Here is a 13,016-nt window from a genome sequence, read left to right as displayed (position 1 = left end):
GATCACGCTCCATCGATCTTAACAATGCGGTCCACCTGAGACTTGGATCTAGCTCAATTTGAACTTATGCCCTAAAATGAGCTGGAAAATGCGTGGACAGTGTAGATAAAACACACGCACCATGGTGGGGACCCCAGAGCTTCGACACTAGCTAGTTGACTGGTATTGGGGTCACCATCCAAACCGCACCCGGATAAGATGCACACATGATGGTGGCCCCCACAGTTTACTCATGCGCTCAAGTGTACTGAGTTACTCAATACGCAATCTGCTCTCACATTCCACCAGAAAAACTCACAGTTGGAAGGTCATCATAGCGGTCCAATCACTGTTGTTTTCATCATATAGGACATCCACATGGTGACCCACCAGATCAACGGTCCCGATCACCAGAAATACTTGACACTTGCAGTGTGATGAGGTAACTGCATAAATCATGTTTTGATGCATCTTGTTTTACCTTAAAAGGAAATAAAAATAAATCATTTGTATGACAGCAAATGCTTTTGCTTTTGAGACCAAGATTACTTTTCTTTTAGCAGCACCCCTTTTTTCTGTTTGGTAGAAAAAGTATACTCCTTTTTTAGTAGTTTCCTACAAAAGCAGAAGCATTTTTCCATCATTCAAAAGTAGTAACTCTAATGATTAGTGATTAAATTAGTAAATCTTAGTAAACTAACTTCATGTGCATTTTAATGATGAGAAATGATCCTGTGCTTTCAGAGCACTATAAGTCATAGTGATCCTAGTTGCATCGGGACGCTTGGACAATCCAAATGCATGATCCGGACCGTCTATAAGTCTTAGCATGCATTTCATTGCCTGCAATTCAAAATTCACACCAACATCACAAGTCCAACCATCTGATCAATTTCCTACATAATGTATGGTCAAGATCACTTGTATAAAACTACCTGCAATCAACATCTTCTTACATTTATTTTCCATCAGATCATCCTAAGCATCTGATGCATGGCTTGGAAAATGAATGGCTATAAATGGATGGATTTAGTCAGCAAAACACTTTTTTTTTCAATAGTTCATCCAAACACACCATACAACAATCTCTGTGACTACAATCGGATACTAAACATCTAAGACAGGCTTGTGTGTGGTACTCTCCTCTGTTGTACATGCTGTCACTGTGGCCATTTTGTCAGCATTGCTGGACCCATCTTGCTGACAGAAAATCACACGTTTGGACAACCTTGACCATCTGATTTCACTTGTTGGAGACTGCTGGATATTTCATCACCCATTCGATGGAGACGCAGATAGCGTCTAACAAGGGGTTACAAAAACCCAGTATGACAATGACATGTTCAAATGAAAAAAGTGCCATGTGCATGTATCATACGTCAAACCCATAATGACAAGGGCAAAAATCATTTTTTCTCAAGTGGAATTTATACTTTTCACTGTATATCCTACATCTGACATGCACACACACGGTACTTTTTCATTGAGCCATAGACATACGTGTTACATGCAATCCATGCCCATTTGATGGTTTCCAATTGGAAAATTTGTAGTGTCCTGTCAGTGTGGTTTCCCTGCCATGATCTATCCATATACTTGGGCCGATGAGTTGAATGGTTTGGATTGAAGCCAGTACCTAAATAAAAGGTAAAAAAAAAAAGGAGAAGAAAATGCAGGAAACCAGGAATAGCCTTGCTCATGTTGCCGTCTGGCATGTGTTGCCTTTCTTGATGGATCCATGGCTTTGACCTGTAATACATATTATTTAGGATTTAGAAATCGCGGTCTCGATGGCTTAGAAATCAATTGGGCCCATGCATGATTGGGCCAGCCTGACCTTGCTAAGGTGCTACAACCCATCTACGTATATGTGCACTATACATGCATGCTAACCTTGGACCTTCCAAGCGCATTGTAGATGAAGCATATCCTGAAACTACACTGGAGGGAAAATCTTAACCACCCAATCCTTTATAAACACATCCATTCGATGCTAACAGATTGGACAGATAGGATCATCTTATCAGTTTGATTTCTGGCACAGGCTCCATCCACAATGTGCTCATGATTTGAACACACCAGATTGACGAGCATGTTTTCCATGTGAACAAAGGATGGCTTGTAGCACTAGCACCCTAGTGACGTCTTCTGGGTTGGATTTCAACTCTTTAAATACAATAAAAAAAACTCAAGAAGTGCAATCAAGTAAATAAATTCTTCAGTTCTAGAGCCATCATATACTTGTTCTGACAAATAGGAAAAAGAGAAACAAAGCAAATGAAAGGGCCAGTAAGCACACATACCAGCCATGTGAAAGTACGAGAATGGAGTGATGAAGGAATTGGCAGAAAATGCAACTTCAGCTCTAGATTATTTGAGAACCTTCCATGCTTCCTACTCATTCAAAACCAAAGCTAGTCTTTTGGGAAAAAAGAAGGAATAAGGGGTAAAAGCATCATTGCCTAAAACATTCTTATAATCAAAGAAGAAATGATGTCTGAGGCTCCATTTGTAAAGTGTCTCCCCATTGCACCTTATTTAAATGGTGCTATCTGCAGTTTTTAAACTAAGGTTGGTTTCAAAAGTGGTGAAACTCTGTTCCACATGTAGTGGAAGGGAGAAAGCCCATCAAACCAGGTTCACTGAGGAAAACAGATGAATTCAGCAAAATGGGCAAATTGAAACAATGGCATTCCGCTCAATGCATTATTGGATTTGGCTCACAATGGGACCAAAACAGGTGTGACTCAACCCTTATCAGTTTTGTATGGGTCCTTTTTGGTTGGTTTTTGGTCCTGCTTCAGTCTATTGACTCGCATTGTTTGACTGAAACTGATTTTTCTTTTTCATTTTTAATACTGAAACCAATACGACTCAGTATCAGAAGATTTCAAAAAAAAAAATAAAAAATGCTAATATAGTAACTTCCCATCATAACACAGCCTAAATGTTCAAGCCTCACTGGGCAAATACTGATTCAAGCCTCACTAGGCAAAAGTTACAAGGGCTTTGTTCTAAGGTACACACCAACAGTAACATGTGGCTTGAGCACTGTGGGCCTGTTCTATCATTATCAATCTCCAAAGAACGAAGAAGAAATGACTCTATCAAATTCCAAGGGAGGAGCAATTAAGGTAGACGACCGGTTTCACCAGGCAAAAGTTACAAGGGCTTGGTTCTAACTTCTAAGGTACACACCAACAGTAACATGTGGCTTGAGCACTGTGGGCCTGTTCTATCATTATCAATCTCTAAAGAACAAAGAAGAAATGACTCTATCAAATTCCAAGGGAGGAGCAATTTAGGTAGATGACCAGTTTCCCAGTAACAGAGCCATTGCTAGCAGTTCTATAAAGAAGGCACTAAATACATCCATACTTTGACTAACAGAGAAAAACACAAGGTATGGTTTACAGCTGCAAATATGTAGTCTTCAAGTGCATTGGTATCAATCCAAAGGAAATGGAAAATTTTCAATTTGACTGCTGCAATAAATAAATAGAGATCAAATACCTCTGAGTGGCTGCTCCCAGCTTGTCCACCTTGTGCTTTTCTTTTTGCACCAACTTTCAGAATACAAGAGGAAAAGGAATGAAAGAACAGCCTATTTAGCACATTGGATCCCCTTCTCATGCAGACACTAACCAGTAGAGAATCAATTTGTAATCTCTGATTACAAGAACATCAACATGAATAGATACAGAAATACACATCTCTATATATATATAACTTAAACTGAACCACGCTCCACAAAAAATAACATGATTAAAGAAAAGCAATGAGCTTTCCTTCCTCAATGTTTTTTTTTTTCCCGGCTTCTTACACATCCACAAGAGAAGACAAAACCCCATAAGGAGGCTATATACGAAGAAGCAAGAAATCAGATACAAACAGTCAAGAAAATCATGTTATAAGTGCTCAATGTTCATGAGGCCGCGTCCCAGTCACTGAGAATTCCTACAAAATGTTTCACAGAGGAAAAAAAAAAAAAAGGATCAAAACATAGAAGCCACAATAACACAAAAAGGAATAAAACCTCTCGAAATGATTGAAAAACAAACATTAATTCATACCTCAGTTGGGTTGAGAAGTCTTGAATTTCCAAGCGAATTTATCTAGATTAGAAAATGCAACTTCATCTTACACTAGACGTCATCATAACTAAGATTAGAGAAAATAATCCAGAACTACGATGAAATCAGACCTGGAAAAAACTGCCAGGCCCAAAACCATGAATTCCTGAGGTGCCATGTGCATCAAAGTGATCACCCAGCGAAAGTCCCCTGTTTCAACCGACCATTCCAATATGAGAATTGTGGAGAGTGTAAAAATCTATTCCAAGCATAGTTCTAAAACTTGCTGACTCGACTCAAAACAAGGTCAAGTCAACTTGATGAGATTTTTTTTTTTTTTTTTTTTGAAAGGCAACTCGACAAGATTTTGAGCTTGGTCTAGACTCGTCGAGTCGGCTCAAAAACTTGGCTAACTCAGCCTGACTCAAACTGAGTCATGTGCCTGGTTTAGTGGTAAAATGCAAAATGTCAGCTGTGAGAATCAAAACCAATGACCTCATCTCTGGAAGTGCAAGCACTTTACCAGTGACCCACAAGCTTCAGTTACATTTTTCTTTAGCAGCTTAATCTGCAGACCTTTATAACGATTTAAAATATTCATTACAAAATCAAATATTCTTCATTTATGTATTATAATAATACCGAGTCAGGTTAAATTAAGACCGGTTCAAGTTTTGAGTTGACCAGCTCGATTGGACGTTAATTCAAATCAAGTTTTACGGTTTTGGAACCGCGATTCCAAGGAACACAAGCAAATGAAAGGGAGAGTTCACTCACAGAATTCCATCAGAGAATCCATGTTGCTCTCCACCTATCCCACCATGCCCATGCAAATCACTAGGCCCAGCATCCACTGCAAGCAAAAAATGGTTGAAGTATCGGTGGAGTTAAAAAGTTCCCCTTTATTGAAAACCTTAAGGAGGCTAGTTTGCATACCTACAAGCATACCACCACCATTGCTGAAAATGCTCCTAAAAGACGGACGAGAAAAGTTAAAGGTCGTTCCTTCCCAACACCAAACAACAAAGAAAACGGAAAATAGTGAAAGAAGTTATGTATTGTACCCTATGGGTCTCAATCTTGGACAATTGGACTTATCATGGCCATGCTCCTTGCAAATAGTACATCTTCTCACATTCTTTGTGGCCTTCTCCAAATTGGCTTTCGAACTGGAATTTCGAGGCCGGCCTCTCGGCTTCGGTTGTGTAGGTCCGCTCGAAGTTATTTGGTTCATTATATTGTCCATTTCACTTTGTGCATTGGCATTGTCTCCCTGACTACCGCCACAAACAGGAGCGCCAATTAGTGTGCCTCCTCCAGCCTTCCTTTTTGAAGCAGCAATCTTTTCCCAAGCTTCTCGTAGAGCACGTATTGCCACATCGAAATCCTGCAAAGAGGTCGCCCCCACCTCTGCACATCTAATGGCTTGCTTGCACAAAACACTGTACCGCAAGTTTGGGGATTTTCGACAATTAGCCTGCATTGCAACTCCTCTTTTGTCCAACCCAACCACACACTTAGCGTTCCTTGTCCACCGCTCTAAGATGTAATGAGACGGGACTGTTGTAATGTTTGATACGTTGAAGACAATTAATGCATGTCTACAAAGAATTCCTGAAAATTCAAACATTTTACAGCTACAACTTGCTCTTCTCTCAGCCAAATTGAGTGCAACAGTGCATTCCTTCCTTCGGTCTGCATATTTCACCACACTATATGTGCTGATCTGCCCATCCTCATTAGTTTTGTTTGCAATGTAACCAAGGCTCTCAAATATTTCCTCTTGGAATTTTGAGAACATTGTTCTCGTATAGAAGTCAGCTGCTTGTTTTTCACAAGGCAATTTCGTCTTCAAATTCGGCTTAATGTGTGCCGTTCGAATATCCTCTTCGAGTTCCTTTGCGTGCCGATTGGCAAGAGCTCTTTCGTATTGAGTGACAAACACTTGAAAAGAGGTGCTTGCTTTAACATACCCATCGAAAAATGAGTTTATGATTTCACTTTGCTGTCCAAAGAATGTGTCGTGTAAGTACGCAGGGACCCACTTGCGTCGAGCACGGTATAAAGATTGAAGCCATTCATTCTTCCTAAGTTTAAATCTATGAACAAGTGACTCCCAACATGACTCAAATTCATCAACAGTCTCCGTTAGGTTGACACATTTTTGGAACTCCGCTTCAAAGGTAGGATGTCCACGATCTATGTTAGATAACTGCTTTGGGGCTTCATTTAAGATAAGCCACTTGCAAAAACAATGATGAGTTTTCGGGAGGACCTGCTCTATTGCTGCTCCCATGGCCTCATTTTGGTTGGTTATTATTGTGACTGGATGGCGACCGGACATTGCTTCGAGCCATGTGTTAAATAGCCAAACATATGATGATTCAGTTTCATCAAAAAGTAATGCACAGCCAAACAACGTAGACTGTTGGTGGTGGTTCACTCCTATGAATGGAGCAAACGGCACTTCATATTTCTCCATCTTATATTTTGTGTCGAAATAAACCACATCACCAAAATAATTGTAAGCCATCCTCGACCTAGCATCAACCCAAAAAATACACTGCAATGACTGATCCTCATCAACTTTTGTTGCGTAAAAGAAGGCGGGATTCTCGGATTGCATGCGGTGTAAATAGTCTAGGACGTCTTGAGGGTCTTTTCCGGGGATCCTCTTTCTTTTCCGAATATTTTGAACATTGCTATTATGGTCTTGCTCAGTAATGCCAGAATTGATAATTCCGCTTGATCTTGCACCAACTGCAGGAGTCATTTCACTCGCACTTGTTCTTTCCCCCTCGGAAACACTGATTGGGTTTTTCGAAGCATCAGATGCATTCCCATTTGATCTAACTGAGCGCATTTTAGTTGGATCAAGCAGTGGATGGCTATGCTCCTTTACAAATTTTGTAATGACCCATTTCCCAGAATCCATCTTCTTTACATAAATCATCGCTTCACAACCTTCCCTTGTGACTGCTCGTGGCCGGTAAATCCTATTTTTCTTATTTTCATGCTTCTTTGCACGATAACCCTCTTTATAACATACAAATTTCCGAGCAATAACTTCTCCATCTTTCCTTGAACGCCGGTTCTTACTGATGCGGCTGCGGAAACCAATGCGCCTAGCATAGGCACTATAGAATATCCTAGCAGCATCCTCTGATTCAAGCTCCATGCCCTCATACGGATCCAGATTTGCATTTCCTTCTAAACTTTCTATCATTTCCATCTCCTTAGCCACCTGAATTTCGGCATCTAGCTTTTTCGGGGGATTAGTTATGACCCTATGTGATCGAAGGCTACGCACTTCACTTGGACTGAGTAGCACATGATTGTGCTCTTTCACAAATTTTGAAACGACCCATTTCCCAAGATTGGTTTTCTTTACAGTAATCATCGCCCCACAGCCTTCCCTAGTGACCGCTCGATGCCGCCTGATCCTGCCATCATTGTCCTCATCTTTCCTCAAACGATAACCCTCTTTGCAGCATACAAAGTTCCGAGCAATAGTTTCTCCATCTTTCCTCGAACGACGGTTCCTACTAATACGGCTACCAAAACCAATGCTCATAGCATATTTATTGTAGAATATCCTTGCGGCCTCCTCCGATTCAAACTCCATGCCCTCGTATGGTTCTACAATAACGCCTTCTTCAGAGCCTTCTAGGATTCCATGATCCTCATCCCCGTGAGGTTCAGCATCTGTTGCTGCATATTCTTGATTTGCACCACGTTTGGAACTTTCTACCGCTTTAGACTCCCCTTGTGCGTAAGCTTCATCTTGTGACATGCTACTTTCTGTGGTGCCTTGATTTGAGCTGCTTTCCGTGACATCTTGAGAACCAATGTCCATCAATGCATTATCTTGATTCATAGCATTTTCCATGACACTCTCACTTTTTGTGTAGTCTCCGGTAACAAATCTAGTTCTGTGAATCCAACAGATAAAGAAAATGGGCAAGGTAACATTAGTGACTTGAAAATGATTAAGTTACCAAGACCCAAAACTGCATGTCTAGAACCCTACATGTTGGAGAATGCTGAATCAGATGTTACAAAATCTGAACATGGCACATCTTAGATTTTCTGTAACAGATAAAAAACACATGAAAACACCCAGAAGGATAGAAGGACAGAAGTTTGACTCAATTAACATGAGGATGTTTGCCTCATTGTCACAGATACAAAACAGCATAAAAAGGCATACATAAAATGCAAATATATCAATGCACCAATGGCTGTCTTCATATGAGAAACCGCATTTCTCAACTAAGCTTTGGTTAATAGACCACAACCGCTTTCCAAAAAAAAAAAACCAGCTGAGAAAAATAATAGTGAAAACCACGGATGCAGAAATGACAATGAAACAAGGAACAAGACCTATGACTCTGTAACCAACAGGAAGCAAGTACCTAATGGCAGCTGTAACCCCACACTCAAATCTCATCTGCCAAAATGAGTATCACGCCAGAATTACTGCCTTCTTTTGCTTGGCCAGCATTCTATACATGCTGGGCCTATCTTTCAGCAAACAGGACTGTTCACTTGAAGGGCCACACCATGGCTGGGCTAAGGACAGAAATCTTGCGTATCAAAAGAGTCACAGCCATCTCATCGTTGGACTTTTTCCAGTTCATATGGACAGCTGGAAGTATCCAGTTTTAACTGTCCATTTGAAGGGCAAGAATCAGACAGCTAGGATTGTCTGATATGAGAATTACCCTAACGCTTAGGTGGTGTGCACACAATGAATGGTCTGGATCACTCTAAGGTGGGTCACATCTATTCGGAATGGGACCATTCAATCACTCTAAGCTGGGCCCTGCATAAACTATTATTAATTTTCATTAATGCATCAATAAATTCTTGGTAATTACAAGATGAAGAACAGTAATTAAGCTGGGCCCATGTAAAAGAGGCATCACTAAATTTCCAAGACCTTGATCACCATCTTTTGCTACTTCAAATGTTATTTAGCCCGGGATTGTATTGTATTTCTTTCGAAAAGAGGGAGAACAGTGAACCAATAAGACATTTGCATCCAGGCAGCAATAGTATGCTAATAGCACTCATCTCAGTGCACTTTGTAAGTGCACCCGCCTCACATGTGATATCAGAATCTCTCATTACACGATCTTTACTGTGTGAATTCTGTCCCAAAAATCAGGTTGATAAAAAAAGGGTTGTTGGACTGGTCGATACAAATAAATAAATATAAATTATTTTGGTTGGTGTTTAATATAAATCTCATTGCATCTATGAAAAAAAAAAGTTTTTAAACACAAGTGAAGCACTTGTTGGACTGGTAGAATGCTTGCATCCTTTGTAATTGGTTGTGAATTTGAGTTTCCGACAGACTCGACTCAAAATCTGGCTGAGTAGATTAACAACAAACTTTGGTCATTTTCCTATAAATAAGTTTATTAACGAATGATAATAATGGGTGATATTAACGAATGATATTACCCTATCATTGATACACAAAAAATTTGCATGGTTCAAAATAGTCATGCTTGCAACTAAGGCCAAAGCTCAACCAAGGGCCCTAGGCTCGGCACAAGCTAAGCTGGGCTAAGTTCAGACCAAGTCTGACCCAGCTGCCAACCTTGCGTGTGGGTGAATCCAAAGCTAATCTGGTTTGCTCATCAAGTCGACCACATAGTTTAACCCTTGTTTTAGTTTTCTCTTTAAAAAGTGATATATCGAAGAATTGTCCGGCCCACGAGGTAATATCCGACATCCAACCCGTGGGGCCCACGAGGTATAAGCACCACATCATGATTACAAGACGGGCCAACGGATCCAATCATACGATGGGCCAGACCATAAAAACTTAACATACACCACTTAAAAACATCCAAATTCATTTGTAGCCCCATCTGGTGATTAAATCGGCCAGGATTCTAGTTCGTGTGAACATCATGGTAAGGTTCATATGTTAGACAGATTGGATGCTAAACACATCACGTGGGCCCACAATTCTTGACTTCGCTACCTTTTTAAGTGAAAAACTACAAGGGCATTTTAGTACTTTCTCCTCCCAAGAACATAACACTAGTTTTTCAATTTGTTTGGGCATTCTTCTGCACTAAACCCATTTCAAAAAACAGGAAGAAAAAAAAAAACCTCAACAGCAACAGTAGGAGATCTCTCAAGGGAGCTTCTGATGCTCCTTTGATGGCTGCTGGTCTCTAGAAAGAGCGAAAGCTGGAATTTCGGATACTATCAGTGTTATCGGTATTGCTACCAGTGTTATCAGCATCGTCGAGTTGGAGATAGGGATAATATTAGGGATACTCTGAACAATGCTACCACATGGGCTTTATATAAATGGGCCAAAACTCACTCAAATGGAATCAAAATTGCATGATATTAGGCTTATCTGAAAGGGAACTCAATGGGTATCAAACAAGACCAATTTCATATAATCCGTGCATCATTTAAAGTAGCCCGCCAAAAAAGTGACAACAATATAAAAAAGGAAACATTATTAAATATTTAATCAAACCCAAATAACTAACTAAAATAAATAAATCCTAGAAATACAATGACCATCCAATTTGCTCCTCTCAGCCCCACAATGTAATCTACCCATTGATCCCGTCAGATTGACCATCAGACCACAGATTTAGTCCAGATCATTAATTAAGACAATTTGGATAGTTGATTTTTCAAATCTTGATCAATCAGCTTGTGTGGCCATTTGGTTACTTCACCACAGCATCTCCATGGTGGGGCACCCAGATGAACCGCCCGGATCATCCCAACGCCGACAGCAGGCCCCACCGTGGGATCCCTACAAGGCGCTCATTTTCCGCATTCCCCAATAAACAGACTTTTAACAGACAGAACAGAACAAGGAAATGCAGGACTATATGATCCCGCAGCTTATGGAAGATTGAAGCGAGAAGAGAATGAGAGAAATAACGTAGCTCGCGGACTACTATAAAAGCAACCAACAACCTCGAAAGAAAATACCACGCTTCCAGTCAATCGCGTCGGGTAAAAGACCATTCATCCACTTATATTTTTCCAGAATATCAACTACAAATTTAAAAATTGAGTTTTGAAATCCGTCCAAAGACTTTTTTTTAAAATTACAAAAAAAGGGATTCAAATGCTGTTTCTGTAAAATGAAATCTTTATCAGACAAAAATGCAAATAAATGGATTAAGAATTGAGAGAGAGAGAGAGAGAGAGAGAGAGAGAGAGAGAGAGAGAGAGAGACCGGAAATTGGAGAAACCCTAGTAAGGGGTTCGTGACACGTGTCGATATTTTATTCTGCCACGCTGTTCTGGAGCTTCTTCTTCTTCTTCTTCTCCTTCTTGCTTTTGCTTGGGATCGGAGAGAGAGAGAGAGAGAGAGAGAGAGAGGGGAGGAATGGAGAAATTTTCCTAGGGTTTGGTAGTCCCCCGGACTACCCGTCCCTTCCCTCTTCTGTGGTTGTGAGTAGACAGCACGTGAGTTGCACGTGATAAACGAGAGACCATTTTGAGTAAAATGAGTTCGTTTTCCCTTTGTCGCGACTCAGGATCCAGCGTGTGTCGCCTCGCCCACTGGGGCCCACATATCGAATGGTCCAATGATCGGAACCGTCCATAATGTGTACATGAGAATATCCTAATAAAATAGTGTTGAATGGATGACTGTGACAATCAAATTATCTATATTTGAAGATTATAAATTGAAAAGGAAATTTCATTGGCTCTCATTCAAAATCAAAAATCAGCTGTTGAGATCATTAGGTAAGCCTGATCATGGGAAAATGGCTATCACATGGTAGTATATACAATATGGACGGTTCAGATCATCCGACTATCTTATCACGTGGGCCCCAATGGATGGCCAACAGAGTCGCGACAAAGGCAAAACCAACGCGAGCAAAACTTCGGGAGTGAATTAGGTGTTACACGGGTACCACCATAATGTGTATTTCCCTGATCGTGGGGCCCACATTGACGTGTGTGTTATATCCACGCCGTCCATCAGTTTTTTCCAGATCAATTAGAAAATTATACCAAAAATGAAGTGGATCCAAATTTCAAGTGGACCACACCACAAGAAACAGTAGTCATTGAACGCCCACCATTAAAAAATTCTTAGGCCCATGGTAATTTTTATTAGCCATCCAACCTTTTGATAAGACATGGATGAAAGGAAAACACAAATATTAGTTTGGTCCAAAACTTTAGTGGACCCCAAAAAGTTTTTAATGGTCAATCACCACTGTTTCCTGTGATGTGGTACACTTGAGATTTGAATAAGCTTAATCTTTGAGACCATGACCTGAAATGATCCGGAAAAACTGATGGACGGAGTGGATATACCACACATGCTTCAAGGGCTTCGTAGGTGGAGGGGGATTGCATGGTGACCCTGCCACCACGGACCTTCATGGTGTAAGGATGGTGGCTGTACATCTGTTTATCCGTATCATTTTAGCGGATGATACCAGAAATGAAATATACCAAAGATCAAGTAGACCACACCGCAGGAAATATTGGGGATTGACCACTTATCATTGAAAATTTCCTTGGAGCAGGCTGATATTTGTGTTTTTCCTTTATTCATGTCTGTGTGACCTTATGAACGGTGTGGATGAAAGATTTCAACGGTGAACATCATTAGATGTGAATCAATTTTGAGCTCATGCATTAAAATGAGCTGGAAAATGGATGGATGGCTAGGATAAAACGCTTACATCCGGCGGGCCTCAAATAGATAGAGGTCGGTAGGGGCAGATTTGGTCGGGTACTCATTTCGGCCAAAAACAAAGGAGAGGGAGGACAGGCAAGGTGGCTTTGCCGGGAATGTTAAAGTACACTTTACTACTAGGAGTGTCACGTGGGACAACTGAGGACAATTGTGCAAGATCTAAGCCGCTCATCACACAGGTCCAATTAATTGCATTATCTAAATGGTTAACTGTTACAGTGATTTCTTTGGCTTAAAATTTGATT

At 40.5% G+C, this 13,016-nt stretch overlaps 1 protein-coding gene across 1 annotated transcript; it reads right to left on the bottom strand.

Annotated features, from left to right (window-relative positions):
• Positions 1–3,627: 3,627 nt before the first annotated feature.
• Positions 3,628–11,403, bottom strand: LOC131220821 (protein FAR1-RELATED SEQUENCE 5-like). Its single transcript, XM_058215666.1, has 7 exons — positions 11,282–11,403; positions 5,117–7,981; positions 4,989–5,023; positions 4,830–4,905; positions 4,184–4,262; positions 4,053–4,094; positions 3,628–3,936 (listed from the first exon to the last, which is right to left on the bottom strand). The coding sequence occupies exons 2-7, from the start codon at positions 7,939–7,941 to the stop codon at positions 3,898–3,900; spliced, it is 3,096 nt and encodes a 1,031-aa protein (XP_058071649.1). The 5' UTR covers positions 7,942–7,981; positions 11,282–11,403; the 3' UTR covers positions 3,628–3,897.
• Between the last annotated feature and the right edge of the window lie 1,613 nt (positions 11,404–13,016).

The sequence above is a fragment of the Magnolia sinica genome, chromosome 12 (assembly GCF_029962835.1).
Source record: "Magnolia sinica isolate HGM2019 chromosome 12, MsV1, whole genome shotgun sequence".
Classification (NCBI taxonomy): domain Eukaryota; kingdom Viridiplantae; phylum Streptophyta; class Magnoliopsida; order Magnoliales; family Magnoliaceae; genus Magnolia; species Magnolia sinica.
Note: the sequence above shows the minus strand (reverse complement) of the source record. Positions and strands in the feature narration are given on the sequence as shown.